Raw genomic sequence first — 16,049 nt, forward strand, 5'->3', positions numbered from 1 at the left:
CCATTGAATGAAAATCTTTTGTTTTAGTGTATTCACAGATGATTGTAACTAGATGACTTGGGTTTATTTCGAAAGGAAATCTAAGTATCTTATGCGCTTTGGAAGCTAAAAATTTGGGGAGAATGGAAATGGCCATTTGTTCAAAACTCTTCAAAGCAATAGTGGAGTAAAATTTATTTTTAATGATTTTGAATTCTTTTTGAAACTAATAGCATTTGCAAGGAACTGACAACTAGCTATTCACCTCAAGAAAATGATATAGTAGAGAGAAAAATAGAAGTTTGGTGGAGATGGCAAAAACCATATTGAAAACTAAAAGGCTTTACCAAATTTGCGACCAACACAAAACAATAACCTATAACTTGAACAAGCATCCTACTTCATCATTGGAAGATATCACCCTGCATAAAGCGTGGACAGGATGGAATCCAAAGGTAAATCATTTCACAATTTTGGTTGTCTTGCATATCATGAACCTCCATCTGTTGAGACATTTTTCTATTGTTTTTGGTTCATAAGGCACGAGGTGCGAGTCGTCACTCTCTTCTTTATTCTTTCATGTGAGAGTTTGTACATACTAATCGACATACAGATATATAGATCTTTGATCTTGGGCTACCACCATATTGCTTTCATCACTGCAAAATCCACATTTCTTTTAACAATCAGAGTAAGCAGTACAAAACTGTATGAATAGCTAGCCAGAAGTGAAAACAGACACATAATGATTCAACAATTTACTTCTTCATTATTAAATACCTTTCAGAGAAGACTCCATTTGCTGATGCCCCTGATGTTTTACTTGGCTCATTGTTTTTTAGTTTTCAGTAGTCATAGAAACTTTATATTGCATGATTTAGTTTCATGATCTTATCCGAAACCGAGGTCATTATTCACTATGAAGCCATATCAGTCTTAAAAATGGCTACATGATTTGCGTAAATCTAACATTATCATGCCATAACAGGGAACAAAATTGTTTCCAACAGTGATAATACAAGGAACTTTTAAACATGAAGTTGGAAAGTTTATGAGACAAAAGGAATAAAAAGTGTTTTGGCATTTTAGGAAATGTTTCTTTGATTAAGCTTGACCACTAAACAAAATCCAATAGTGTTATATAACCTACCACAAAATTTTGACTTCTCGACATACAAAGGATGCACACTGTTGGAAAACTATTGTTATACTACTATAATTTATGAGAACAGATGCGTAATACCTAAAATTTGATCGATGGTATCTGAAAAAAAAGATGCATTCGATAAACTTAGTGCATTGCAGACATAAGTGGTCAAAAAGGTTTGATAATTAGGATTCCTCTATTTACTGGAAGAGAGATTACAAAATTACACAATATCATGACCTAAGGATAAGAAGAGAAGATGCAGATGCTAAACACAATGGCTTGAGTAATCTTTGCTTCATGACCAAGATGCTGAGTTGATGAAAACTTTTGTTACTGAATAAAATACGAACATCAGCAGACCTTTTGATTAATTTGTTGCTGCAATGAGAACATCCTCCAAGCTCCCAATTCTAGCGGGAAATAAATTAGATATTTCACTTTTATCTGCTGCAAAAGTTACATCTGATTAATCAGCAGGCTATCGGATTAACAGGCTTTTGAAAAGGCAAAGAAATCTTCCCAATTGCTGAAGCATGAATCTCAGCATTAAATGTAAGTATTTAGAAACAATCAGGATGGGAGTGAACTTTAAGTGGCAAATGTGTTGTTCCTTGCCTGTTATAGATGCATTCCCTTCAAGCAGATCACACAGTGCTTCAACAAACTTCTTGCACCAGCAATACCTGCAATAAATTTCACATACTAAAATTCTCATGCTAGATCATTCCGTGGCCTTGATAAGGGGGAAATTAGATTATTCCTGCAATATTTACCAAATAAAACTAATGATTTTGTGAAAAAATTAAGAAAAAATTGTAGGGGAAAAAGAATCTCACTTTTATCTAGCAGGAAATAAATTAGATATTTCACTTTTATCTGCTGCAAAAGTTGCACCTGATTAATCAGCAGGCTATGGGAGTAACAGGCCTAAATATTAGTACTATTTTTTATACCTTTCTAGAATGGCAAAGAAATCTTCCCAATTGCTGAATCATGAATGTCAGCATTAAATGTAAGCAATTAGAAACAATCAGGATGGGAGTGAACTTTAAGCAGCAAATGTGTTGTTCCTTGCCTGTTATAGATGCATTACCTTTAAGCAGATCACCCGTCCCGACTAGTTTGAGCCGTATCAGACCGGTCCGGCTTGTAACCAGTACGGCGGAGCCGTAAAAACCGGTACGGGTCGAACCCAGCCAGAGCCGGAGAAGACGAAGAGAAGGAGAAAAAGAGAGCGGGGAAGAAAGGGACAGAGGAGAAGCCTCCGCCGCCCGCAGAGGGCCGCGGGAGGCCGGCAGAGCCCAGGGGGCGGGGGGGCGACGGGGGACCCGGTCGCGGCCTCGGCCTCTGTCGCGCCCCCGCGGGCTCCCCCGCCCCTCCGCGACCATTCGCGGGCGGCCTCTCCTCTTCTCCCTTCCCCGCTCGCTCTGTCGTTCTCTTCTTCTTGCCCGGCTCCGGCGAAAAAGGTGTTCCAGTTCGGTACCGGTTTAAACCGGTCCGAATTGGAACCGTACCCATTCAGTAGGCGATCGGTATGTCTACCGGTACCGGTATGGCAAATCTTGATTACAACCATATCATCACATGCAAAGCTGGTCTCATGAAGTTCTCATCAAATTAACCTTTAAATATTAACGCAGATCTTGATTATCTTGAAATGCATTTATGTCACTGTGCAAGAATTACTAGCATATACGAGAGTGACGAAAGTATTCATATTCTTCATGAGCTCACTAACCAAAATTAAAGATTAAACAAGTGGAACATAGAAATAATTTAAATCAATTTTAGATAAAAGAAAACAGCTTGTAGACCCTAACCACTCATATTCAAACTTTTGCATAAGGTATGGAAGTTTAGAGAAGACATAATTAGATACAATGATTTGAAGATATTGTAAGTTTGAGATATAAGAAATTGTTCTTTTTGGTGACATAAGAAAAATAAATTCTCAAAGATCCATTTTGCTGGCAAAATAAGTTCTCAAAGATCCATTTTGTTTGCCATTAGCCTGGACAAATGGCTGGGGATGTGAGTGGGATAGCCTAGCTAGAAATGTGATATTGTGCCAACCTTTGACTGGTGCAAGCATGCAATAGCACTAAAATTCTTGCCTCTCATTTTTCAAAAGCTTTTGAACACGATCTAGCAACGGGATGTATAAAAAAATCAATCGATTGCAGTTTAATATATGAATTATATAATGTAACTATTTTTCATGATTTGATGGATTAGATGGAATGATTTGCTAGACCATCCCCAAACACTTTTTATAATCACCGAGAAGTTGATCTCAAAACTGTATTTGAGTTTGCCTTCTGAGCACAGCTCCCATTGAACATCTATTTGACATGAAGTGAAGACATTCAACCTTAAGAAGGAAAACAAGAAGAGGTTTGTTTGTTTGAGAGAAAATATAAATTTCTAATTTTTTAAAGATTTAGAATATTGCCATTAGCAAACTATTAGGGTTGCAGTTGGTTCAAGAATTGCCTAGCCTTCAACTTATATATTTACTATTTTTGCATTTTGACTCTTTTGTAATAATCAATATAAAACTATAATCTAACTTATAATCATCTCTCTTATATTTAGCAAGTTGTTTGCAAGTAGAGAGATGATGGGATCAATGTAGGGGGACAACATTAATGATCCTTTTTTGGCTTTTTTTGCTTTGAACTTTTTTTTTTGGGTGTGTGTGTAGGTTCAAACTACAAATACAAACTGTACATGGGAATATGATATAAGATATGACTGTTTGATTTGAACTCTATGGTTTGTTTGTTCATCCTCCAATGGTTTGCATGCAATGTAAAGAATCGATGATCCATTTACTTTTGCAAATGAAATTTATTTCAATGAAGCATTTTGATTATGAAATGATGTTCCTAGTATCACAATTTTGTAAATACATCCACTATTATGACAGCTTCTCAAATATTATGAAAATATAGTATTTATACCACAGAATTGCAATTACTATTACAAGAATTTAACAGAAGCATATCTTCAATTTCAAATATAACCTTTTATTAGCTATCAAAGTCCGCATTACTATATATCACGTAAATTTTTGAAAGCATTTAAAAAGTACCAGTAAATAATGAATTTTTGGTAATTGCATAATATCGGAAAAAATGGGAGGTATTTGTTGCAATTTAACTAAAATAGTGTCATTTTGTAGAAAAGACGGCAAGTTAGAAATTACCAATATATGAAAATGATGATAATACCTATTGAAATACATATTTAATGGTGTATATAAATGCTGCTAATACACGAACTTCTGCTGACATATCCTAATACACCGCACGTGGTTTATTATTGGTATATGTAATATCCTAAAAAATTAGAAAAAAAATATCATGGTGAGGGGTCAATGAGGAGTTCACTCAAAGTGTAGAATCATGGTTCAACTGGTCATAGTCAAATGGCTTATTGAGTCGCCATGTAGAGCATCAGAAGCTTCACAATATCATGGTGGAAAAAAAAATTGGATTTTAAATTACAATATGGAAGGGTGGCCTTCAGTAGAGTGGCCCACAAAAACTTGAGAAGTCTGCTACCAAGTTCAAAGAGAGTGGTCTTCAGTAGAGAGGACTTGTTTTTTTCTACTATCGTACCCAAAGAAATAAGGGGGAAAAAAAAGCTTTCTCAAAACCACCAGTAATTTCGTCACAGTGATTGTGCATGATTACCCTTTCACTGCTAATGTTCCTTATCACTAAATATTAGGTAGCAAAAAGGTAGTGATGGCTAAGAAAATTTTAGGGCCTTGGTAGCAGTTGAGAAGAAGCACTGGCTTTTCTCCTTTCTTTATTTTCCTTAGAAAGAGGAGGTGGGGTTTAAAAATTAGTAGCAGTGAAGTATGTTACATTGTATTTAAGATTAAACATCTCTCTACCAAATGCTTTGGCTGCAGATATTATATAGACTAGACTCCTTTCGAAAGGATTTGGAGCCAGATCCAATCAACTTCCTCACCGTCCAATTTGCATAATCCCACAGCGATCGAGTGCTTCCCCTTTAATGTTAACATTAGCTGTTTGGGAAGCAAAATAAAAATAAAAAAAAACGACATTTAATGAAACAAGATGGGAGGCCACACGCACTCTCATACCTCAACCTCTTCCTTTCAAATTAGCTACCCCCTCTATCTCTCCAAAGCCCTCTCTCTCCATTTGAACCACCCCACCTCTCTCTCTCTCCCCCCTCGTTGAACCATCCTACATCTTTCTCTTGTTGGAACCCCAAACCCTCCACCTCTCTCTCTCTCTGTTGAACCCTTCCACCTCTCTCCTGCCGAAATCTAGAGGTGCAAATGGGTCGGGTCAGACCGGGTCATAAGTGACCCCGACCCAACCAGATTCCTTGTTCGGGTCCTAAAGTTAGACCAAGATCCAATCTAATTGAAAATTGGGTTGAATCGATCAGGTCTATTGCTAAAATTTCTGACCCAATAGGTCATTCGGGTCATGTCCAAGTCGGATCCCAACCCAAAATTACGTAATTTGTTTTGATAACTTAATTTGTTCTACAATCTATTAGCCATAATTAGGAAAGAGGAAAAATTATTTTAGTATATAAGACTAAAATGAGGATGTGTACCGCATGTGGTTATACAAAACTCTTCAATATGCAGATATATTGCACATTCTGGCTTTCCTTAGGCTTCTTATCCTGTTGATAATCATTATCTTATTATTAATATAGCTAGTGTTGGCATGTACGGGCATGAAATTATTAGGTTTTATTACTTCTCTTTTTGCGGAGTTACTTTGTTCTCCATGTTCTGGTGTTTGGTATTCATTATTTAGTTATTTTTGTACCAAATTCTCAGACTACATTAGGTGACTTTAAAATTAATTGAGATCATATGTTTTTATTCTAAATGATGATTCCAATACTCCATCATTCTTGCACAGGACATAGCATCCAAAATAACATCCTTTTCACAACAGGGATTGCGTGCTGTCTGTATACCCTCGGCTAATGGTGCTGTCTCTATAGTGAACCTTCGCCAGCGAGCAATAGGGATAATGTGATTGGATGCATATGCAATAGGTTTAATTTGTCAAGAAGCAAAATTGCGTTATTCAGATATCGTGTTATTGAAAAAGACAGGTCATAGTTTCCATATGGACTCTAGTTTCTTGTGTTTGAGCTGAATATAAGGCAGTTATATATAATCTATCAGCTAACTAAGGGATATCAATGAACTTAACTGGTAGTACCAACTTGCGTCATATGGGACATGGAAGGATGGAAAAATGATTTTACTGACAATTGTTTATCAAATCGACATGTTTGGCTTCCACCTGTACAGCCCGCAGGCCCAAATAGTTTTGCAGGTTCGAGTCGGAGCGGGTCGTAGGATTGGAAACCCAAAATTATCTAAATTTCAAATGGATCGGATCAGGTCAAGTCGGGTCGGGCCGGAATTTAGAAAATCCAGATCTAGCCCCAAAAATGGAACGAGTCTAATTTTAGAATCCAACCCAACCCTACGAGTCCTTTAAAATAGGTCGGATCGGGTTTAATTAGATCGGGTCGGATTGGGTCACCGGTCGACCTAACCATTTGCACCCTTACTGAAATCCAACCCCTTAACCTTTTTTTTTCTTGCCAGAAAACCACCCCCACCTCTCACTCTCCATTTACCTTCATTTCTCTTTCGCTCTCACCGTAAGGAACCTGAACCCCCCACCTCTCTCTTTATTAATCCTTCTCACTTCTCTCTCTCGCATGAATCTCAACCCCTCCACCTCCCTCTTTCTCTCATTGGAATGCCAGCACCCTCAGCTCTCTCTCTCTCTCTCTCTCTCTCTCTCTCTCTCTCTCTCTCTCTCTCTCTGGAAGGAACCCCAACCCTCCGTCTCTTTCTCTCTCTCTCTTTGTTGAACCCTCCTATCTCTCTCTCACCATAACCATAAGAAACCCCAATCCCCCACCTCTCCCTCTTTGTTGAACCCTCCTACCTCTTTCTCTCACCATAAGGAACCCCAATTCCCCACCTTTCTCTCTTTGTTGAACCCTCCTACTTCTCTCTCTCATTGGAAGGAACCCCAAGTCCCCCCCCCCCACACACACACACACCACGACCTCTCTCTTGTCAGAAGGAACCCTAACCCCCCACATCTCTCTCTTACACACTTGAAGGAACCCCAACCCTCTCACCTCTCTCTCTTGCCGGATGGAACCCTAACTTTAACCCCCCCTCCCCCCCCCCCCCCCAAATCAAACATTAAGGGAGTCAACCGAAGGCTCCAAATTTTTTCAATAGGAGCCTACTCTCTCTCTCTCTCTCTCTCTCTCTCTCTCTCTCTCTCTCTCTCTCTCTCTCTCTCTATATATATATATATATATATATATATATATATATATATATATATATATATAAAGAACCTCATAGCTTTATGTATGGTAGCAAACTAATAGTTTCAATAAAATATGTTTGGAACCACTTATCATGTATATCGTCTTTAATATACAAAAACATCAATTAGGAAAATTAAATGTCATTTTCAAAATCTGAATTGTATGTTGGAATAGCATTCCTTTTCTTTTCCATTATGGTTCAACAAATGTTCTTTGTCCATATCCAGAAGTCCAAAGGCAATTACATTGTCAAGCTATTAGTATATTTAATGGCACCATATATATATATATAAATGGTCAAGGACAAAAATAAAAAGATAGGAAATATTATTATACCCCGACCTAATAACCCGAGCCAGGCATGTGGAAGACAGCTACACATCCATAGCATTTAATCCCACGAGACATGCAAGGCCTACCTTTTTCATATTAATATATCATCCCAATACTAAGGTAGTGGTATTAAGCAGCAATTAATATTCTAACATAATTAAGCAAAGAGAAGTTTTACGATCTCAAATTATAAGAAAAGTTCATACAAAAACTTAATTAAAATATTTTAGTTCAAATGGGCTAACAACTAATTAACTAAGTCCTAAATCCTTTCTGCTGAGCCTTCAGTCCCATCTATTCTTATGCATCTGAAAAAAAAAAAAAAAAAAAAGAAGAAATAGCGAGGTTTACGGGCTTAGTAAGTTATCAATACTTTTAGATGGATCAAACATAATATGCAGCTTTTCCAAATATGAACAATCTAACAATTTCAAGGTATAGAGGACATTAGATAAGCATTATCAACATAATTTGTTTTTCAAAATATGCCATACTTTTGATCAATGATGATTCCAAATTATTATCTATAAGTTATAAACTCACTTGCAGCCCTTGGAGACTACGACCACGATCAGCATTGCGACAAGGCTTGAAAGAGACCAACTTCTGAATATAGAATGCACTATCTAGACTAGCAGGCTTAAACTTGAATCATAGCTAGACTAGATAGTGTTTATAATATCCATATCAAACCGATTTTCTCGTACCTAAAATATGCATTCTCATTTCAATAATAGTACTGTCATGCCCTCAACCCGACATCACGAGCCAAGGTCATGTCAACCACTGCATATTTATAGGTAACATTTTCCATAAGCAGGAAATGCATTTCAACATGATATCATAAGCAAGCAACAGAATAAATTTAAATAATTGACATTCAAACTTTAATTTAAATAGCTAAATCAAAATTAAATATCTTACAAACCAATACTATTCTAAAGTCTTATATCAATATTAATAAAAACCTAATCTAAATAAAGATGACAAAATTCTATCTCTAATTGCTCTCTCGAAATGAATCCTTGGATCAAGCTAATTTTCTGAATCTGTAAAAACAGTAGAATATAGAATAATGAGCAAAATAGTCTAATAAGCAATGAACAACTTCAGATAAATATATCAAGCAATAAAATAAATAATAATAATATATTAAAAATAAGAATGCAAAGTACATCAATTCAAAACCAAATTTAAACACTATCCAGTCATTTCAAAATTTAATACATTCATAAATCAATTTCTTTCGAAACATCAAGTTCATCTGTATAACCATGAACTGTGATTACATTTATCTCTTATGGCTAGGCCAGAATATAAGCTCAATAATAATCAAAGTACCAACATATAACTCCCACGGGCAGGGTATCAATATGCCAACGTATAACCGTCACTAGTAGGGTATTAATGTACTAACGCATAACCTCTACTAGTAGGGTATCAATATACTAGCATATAATCCCACTGGTATGGTACCGATATACCAGCGCATAACCTCTACTGATAGGGTATCGATATATAGTCAAGCTGCAAAAATAGCTCGAATCAAAACTTTATTTCCATCGAATCAATTTCATATTCCAAATCAAAAAATACATAAAACCATCCGGTATCAAAATCAATCAATCATAATCCATAATAAAATCATTACCTTTGATCATGTATTAATTAATATTCTATAATAAGATATATTCAACAAATAAATACTATGCTTCAAATTCATAAATCAAAAATAATACGACTCAAAATTCAATGACATAAATATTATAAAATTTGCTGATAAATTTACAAAAAAAATGATTACATTATTTATCTTGCAAGTGAAACCAACATATAGATTCAATTACTTTTGAAAATCTCTCTTAGAGCCTAATATTCAAAAGCTGTACTTTTATCAAAAGTTTGCCATGATTATTTTTAAGATTAAAACTCCTAAATTCTAACACTCTTTTAGGGCTGGCCAGTTGGGAGTTCGCAACACCTCGGTCGATTTGATCAAGATGAATTTATCTTATCATGGTTGAACTAGAGTATAGATGGTTCAGTAGAAAATAAGGTACCAAATCTAACAATGTCCGGCAAGGGCCAAGGTAGAGACTGGCATATCGCCCCGCGGCAAAAAGTCAATTCGATCAATTAACTTCATTGAATCAGAATCACGTAAGATATAAGGACTCTATAAAGATCGCCAAGGACTAGATCCTAAGATTCTCGACAAAGGCTCGGGTAGCGCCAATATGCTGTTCGACTAACAAGACAGTTCAAAGCCCCTTAATTGAGGTCAACTCATGATCAAAACAAAAGGGCTCGAGACCCTCCACTGGGCACATAAAAACATAGAGAGAGAGAGAGAGAGAATAAGAAATAGGATTTTTCTACATTTTTTTTTCCTTTCTTATTCTTTTCTTCTTGAAAGCCCCTCTCTAGAACATAGGAAGCTAGTTGTGGTTGTGATTGTCAGTTGGAGGACCAACGGTCGGGCCACCATGAACGATAGCCAGTGACAGCCGACAACTAGTGGCGATAGGCGTCTGGCAAAATTGAAGAAACAGTGCGAAAATAGTGGATTTAAACCTCAACCTTGATCTGAGCTTAGGTCCTCTCACTAGCGGCTGGTGCTCCGATGACGACCATGGGCTGATGCAAGGGACCGGCTAGACTCTTCAGCAACAACATCGGTGGCAAGGATGGTCTAAGAAAGAATAAGAGAAAGGATAATAGTGTTCTTGGCTCGATTTCCGGCAATTCCTCGACGGAATCCAATCGGTAGTGGCTCAATAGAGAAGGCTACAGAAGAAAATAGATAGGGTTGGGGTTCTTCATACTTCGTCTCTAATGAGGTTTTGCAGCCAGCATGGTGATGTCTTTTGGAAGAAGAAGAGAAAGGAAGTGAAATGGGTGCAGTTTCCAACGGTGGAGGCTTAAGACCAATGGTAAGGCTCATGAAGGGGGAGTGGGGGTCCTTAAATCGTTGGTGGAAGCTAGGATTTCTAGCCGCTTTCAGAGATCAGGATGGAGGAGTCTGTCAACTCCAACAAGTAAAGCAGGGCTTTGCCCTCTTTTTTTTCTATTTTGGCCCATTAGGCTGTTTTGGGCCGGTGAAGTGGTCTAGGCCCAGCCCTCAAATGGACTGGGTGTTACAAGTATTATCCAGCATTTCTCATCTTATTTCAAATGCTATATCGATATTACAATAGGATTCTTATTTCATTTCAATTATCATGCCATGTTAAATTAGGAGTGATCATCACATTCCAAATTCTGCAATTATGCAAATAAATTCTTATTTTCACAATCATTGTAGAAGGAGACATGATTTTTAAATTAATCTTTTTATGGAAGCATCATAATATTTATAAATCATGCATAATTTTCAAAATTTCCAAATTCATATATTTAAATATTTTTCCTTTCAATCATTGGTTCAAAAATTAAGCAATATGCATTCCAATTTTAAATACATGGCATGCTTCACAAAACTATTGGAAGTGGAGGAAACTTGTAGTTTTAGCTCTACAATCCCTTGAGATTCACCTAATAGGAAGATCATCTAGAGCCCAAAATATTTTAAGTGACTTATTAGACTTCTATAGAACGCCATATAACTTGAAATATCCCATTGACCTTCTCAGGCTCCACAACTGAGGATTTTACTGAGGCATAGGTGGTGATTCTAGATCAACGAACTAGTGACTCTGCCTCAAGGATAGGGTCCAACCTACGTCTACCCCACCCAACCTAGCCTAACGTCTACAACTTACCATTAATACAAGTATTTCGCAGCAAGGTGGAGTTTTTTTTATTACCTAAATGTGAAGGGGACCATTCCAATCATGCCTCTTAGCTATTAGGTTCTAGTTTCCGCTTGATCAAATTAAGATTCTTGGGTTAGATCCAATTTTGCAATTAAAAGAAAATTAAGCTAAATTGAGAGGATTATGCTCAGTCTGAGTCTAATCAAAAGCCTGATCTACTTTGTCCGAGCCGGCCAATAGGGAAAGGAGAGAGATACTAGGTTTAGATCCAATCAGGTTATGGGTTTGATCTACCTGGAAAGGGTCGACGAACAAAGGAAAGAGAGGAAATCAGGGGGGGGGAATTCGTTATCTGGTCCATAGGTCACCTAGAAAGGCAAGAAAGGGGAGGGAAAATTCGTGTGGATGGGAAAGGAAAATGCAAGAGAAAAGGAAGAAGAAAAAGAAGAGGAAAAGAAGAAGATGGAGGAGGAGAAAGGAGGGGGGGCCTATGATGGTGCTGGTGGCTTGGCCATGCGCGGTGATGGGTCAGCAACCGGTTGGCAGCGGCCGATGACGGCGGCGGCCAACGGAAGTGGTCAAATAGGTGGAACAGGATCTCCAATCCATGGCAGCTCGAGTTCGAGTTTGCTCCTCAAAGACCCTCATGGAGAGGGTGAGATAAGGGAGAGGGAGGCCAAGGTTCTGTGGCTTGCAATAGAAAAACAGAGCAAGGGGGCAAAGCAAGCGGCAGCACCCTAAGCTACCTCGGTGGCGGTCTTCTCAGCTAAAGGGTGTGGGAGAGGGTGAGGGGGCTTACAGGGGTGGCAGAGACAGTGGAGCTTGACCAAAGGTGGCAGATTCTAATTTCTAGCAAGAAAAAGGACATGGAACAGGGAGGCAAGGGAGTCAAAAAAAGGGCTTCTGGACTGCAGCGGTCGGCAAGAAGGCTCTGCAGCCACCGAAGAGGAGCAAAAGATCATCATCACGATCCTTTGTTTCAATCCCATTTTTTCCACACAAAAAAAAAAAAAAAATAATAATAATAGAAGTCAGCAACTTGCCAACTTCAGTTCAAAACTGGTCCAACTGGACCGATTCTCACAAACATAATTCTTTGCACCATCATCCCCCTCTACATGACCTTCAAAATTAAAGGGGGCAAAAATTAGTAATTAACCTCATCAAACCAGGAGCTACATGTGAAACTCAATAGAACCTATTCGAAGTGCAAAAGTGCAAGGTAATGCAATACATAATAATGCTTACTCAAATGATACATACGCCATTTTGAGGTCCTCATTCAGATGACTTCAATATGATTCATCAGGGATGCTCACTCAACAATACCATTTATCATTTTCTAGGAACTCCAGCTCCTCACTCCACTAGTGTCTGCTTGCTCCAATTATCATAAGTTATAGTTACATGTAAGGATTGTTTTCGTCATTGTTCATTCCACATAAATGTATCATGGAGAGGACCTTAGTAACTTATTTGGCTTCCGCCATTATGCTTAATATTAGTATCCACATATCGCATTTTAAAACCTCTTCTTAAGTATGTCCAAAGAGCTAAGAACATAAGCTTCAAGAAGAAAACAACAACAAAAAGGTAAGACAATTTGGAAGAGAAATTGCCCTCAATATCCAAGCTGCCAAAGTCCAAGAAACATTTATCTTTTTTAGAGAAAAAAAGAGAGATAACTAGAGCTGCAAGATGTAAAGAAAACCTCACCACACATCAAACGCTGCCATCATCATCCACCCAGTTCCAGAAATGCCTCCGAACAAAGACCGCCTTCTCCCGGGCCTCGACGGCTTCCCCCGTCTCTTCCGTCGAGAATTCGCCCTCCTGCGGCAGCCCCTCTACCTCGGCCTCCACCGAGTGCAGCACATACCGCGCCGGCAGGCCCGGATACGACGCCGACGCCCTCTCCTCCACCTTTATCTCATAAGACCCCGGCAAAATTTTCACCGCCTCTTTCCCAAGCTCCTCCATGACGGCCCGGGCGGCAGCGTCCTCGATGGATTCCCCGGGGCGCATCTTCTCCGACAACGGGCGGCGGCGGGGCCTGATGGTGCCGTCGGAGAGGAGCTGGTGGGATTCGATGAGGAGGGCGCCGCGGGGGTTACGGACACGGACGGTGGCGACGTGGACGGCGCGGAGGGCGAGGGAAGAGGATCCCTCCTCGTCCGAGGGGAAGAGGGAGGTCTCGCCGTGGGAAATCTCGAGCCAGAGGTTGTGGAGGGTCTTGGTGCCGGGGGCGACGCCCCAGGAAGCGAGGGCGTCGGAGGGGAGGCGGGGTTTGAGCCATTCGGAGAGAGAATCCGGCGACGAGAAGGCGAGGGGGGCGGCGGGGCGGCGCATCGCAGAGGTTTCGAGGCAGCGGCTGCGGCGGCGGCGGCGGAAGCGAAGAAGTGGGTGGAGGAGATGAGGGGGTTCGAGGAGGAACAGGAAGGAGAGAGCAGCGGCGGCAGCTGCGGCGGCAGCGGAGTAGAATATGAGATTTGGGGGAGGAGGAGGGAAGGAAGTCGTGATGGCGGTGGTAGGGCTAGGAGGTGGGGGCATGAGGCTGCTGCTTGACGGTCTTTCTATTTGGGGGGACGGAGCACTGCCATCGCCCAAAGCATTATTTTCTTTTATGCGGTCGAGAGTGTGCGAGCAGTTGGTGGAGTTGGTTTTGACCCTGTAGGTCCCTACCGAAAGAGAGGTTGATAGGCTAGTATGGCTGCCGACGGGACGGTCACAGTTGTAAGCTAGAGATCTTCATGCTCTGATCAGTAGGGAGCCAGCTCGATAGATTGAGGGTGGTTGGATATGGAGGCTGCGGATTCATCCCCGTATGGCGCTCTTCATCTGAAAGATGGCTTGGGGCTGTCTTCTAACCAGGAGCTTATTAGCTCGGCGTGGCATGAGGGTATCTCAGTGTTGTGAGGAATGTGTAGAGATGGAGGAGACCACCAAGCATGTTCTTCTGCAGTGCCCTAGGGTCCGAGAGATTTGGAGGAGGTCATCGATACCACTACCTGACTCGGCGGTATCGGTGTAGGACTTGATTCCTTTGCTGAGGGACTCCATGCGGAGTCATAGATCTGCTGAGGTAGGAATTTTTATGGCATACTTGTCTTACTGCATTTGGTTGGACATGAATGCCGGCCTGTTTGAAGAGAGGAGGTCGCTCCCGTGGATGATGGTGGATAGAGCGACGCTACATGTGAAGGAGGTCACTGCGGCTGCCGCTGTGTTTACTTCTGGGATGGCTAGGGACATCTGGGGTATTCCTCATGCTGGTTCAGCGCTCCGATTCGCCCTTGTTTTTTGGGTACCTCCACTTCTTGGTTATCTCAAAGTAAACTTCGACGACAGTAGATCAATGGATGGTGTGACTGGAGGGGTTGGATTTGTGATCAAAGACCACCGTGGTAGAATGATAGCGGTAGGAGAGCCGCTCACGCCAGGACTTACAGTGGTTGGGGCAGAGCTGCGGGCAGCCTGGAAGGGTATATCCTATGCGAGGCAGGTACTTGGCATCTAGCGGGTGTACCTCGAGGGAAACTCATCTATGATGATCGATTGGATCCAAAGGGCGGACCAGTATGGCGATGATCATCCCCTTATTCGGAAGACTCGCAGGATGGCTCAGTTGATGGGTGACTTTCAAGCAGTACACGTGTTCAGGGAGGCGAATCGGGCAGCAGACTGAGTCGCCTCCTTTGTCGTCCGGCATTTCGGGGATTTTTTTTGGACGTCCGTATCAGACGCTCCTCCTTCTTTGTATTTTTTACTTTTCTGTGATCTAGCATATTGTACTCACGATAGAGCTATATAAAATGAGTAGCCACTTTTACGGAAAAAAACTTAATTAATTAGGATTTGAGTTGCTTTGAAAGTCGTGCAATATTCCTTTGGGTTCCGCACAACCTAAGGGAAACCGTCTTTTATTCCCGCTGTCAGAGGTTTATCATAAAGGATTTTAGCATGTTATAATGCGCAGCGGAAGTTAGGAATTTTAAAAATTTCTTGATAAAGTTCCTTAACATAAAACCCTTATAAGCCAAGATCACCTTAATGAAAGCAATCAAATAATATAATATAAATGCAGAAATAGAAGAATACCTCTAACGCTAATCCAATATGCAGAATTTCCACTAGGTGCCCAAGTGTTCACCCTCCAACGTTAATCAAGATCTAACAGTCTAGATTGAATGATTTATTAAATCTAATCCAATTAGACTCAAACCAAGCCAATTAGGTGCCAACTCTTGGCTAACCCGTATTAGAATATGATCTAATCAAATTAGATCAATTAAGAATCCGATTCGAATCCAATTCGAATCAGATTCGAATCCAATTCGAATTAGGAGCTAAGGTTTGCAACACCTGCTAGGATGTTTATCTTGCAAACATGATCTAATCCAATTAGACCCTTGATAAGTTTTCTTGTGTGTGACCCATTGGGTTCCATACTTAGC

The 16,049-nt window shown here is 40.1% G+C and overlaps 1 protein-coding gene across 3 annotated transcripts; it reads right to left on the minus strand.

Annotated features, from left to right (window-relative positions):
- Positions 1 to 1,744: 1,744 nt before the first annotated feature.
- On the minus strand, positions 1,745 to 14,231 carry LOC103697079 (RING-H2 zinc finger protein). Of its 3 annotated transcripts, none has more exons than XM_088713035.2 (2): positions 13,312 to 14,231; positions 1,745 to 1,812 (listed from the first exon to the last, which is right to left on the minus strand). In XM_088713035.2, exon 1 carries the CDS (start codon positions 14,143 to 14,145, stop codon positions 13,318 to 13,320), a length of 828 nt encoding a protein of 275 aa, XP_088569161.1. In that variant the 5' UTR covers positions 14,146 to 14,231; the 3' UTR covers positions 1,745 to 1,812; positions 13,312 to 13,317. The 3 variants fall into 3 exon arrangements, with proteins under 3 accessions (XP_088569161.1, XP_088569160.1, XP_008777078.1); XM_088713034.2 differs by having other exon boundaries at positions 1,745 to 1,889; XM_008778856.5 differs by lacking the exon at positions 1,745 to 1,812 and adding an exon at positions 8,705 to 8,889 and having other exon boundaries at positions 13,312 to 14,230.
- Positions 14,232 to 16,049: the final 1,818 nt, after the last annotated feature.

Source organism: Phoenix dactylifera, chromosome 16 (genome assembly GCF_051530095.1).
Source record: "Phoenix dactylifera cultivar Ajwa chromosome 16, Ajwa_hap1_PhDact_Kaust_v1.1, whole genome shotgun sequence".
Classification (NCBI taxonomy): domain Eukaryota; kingdom Viridiplantae; phylum Streptophyta; class Magnoliopsida; order Arecales; family Arecaceae; genus Phoenix; species Phoenix dactylifera.

What these genes read in the sequence shown, in the direction of transcription:
- LOC103697079 (XM_088713035.2), bottom strand. Translation starts at nt 14,145, where the DNA reads ATGCCCCCACCTCCTAGCCCTACCACCGCCATCACGACTTCCTTCCCT.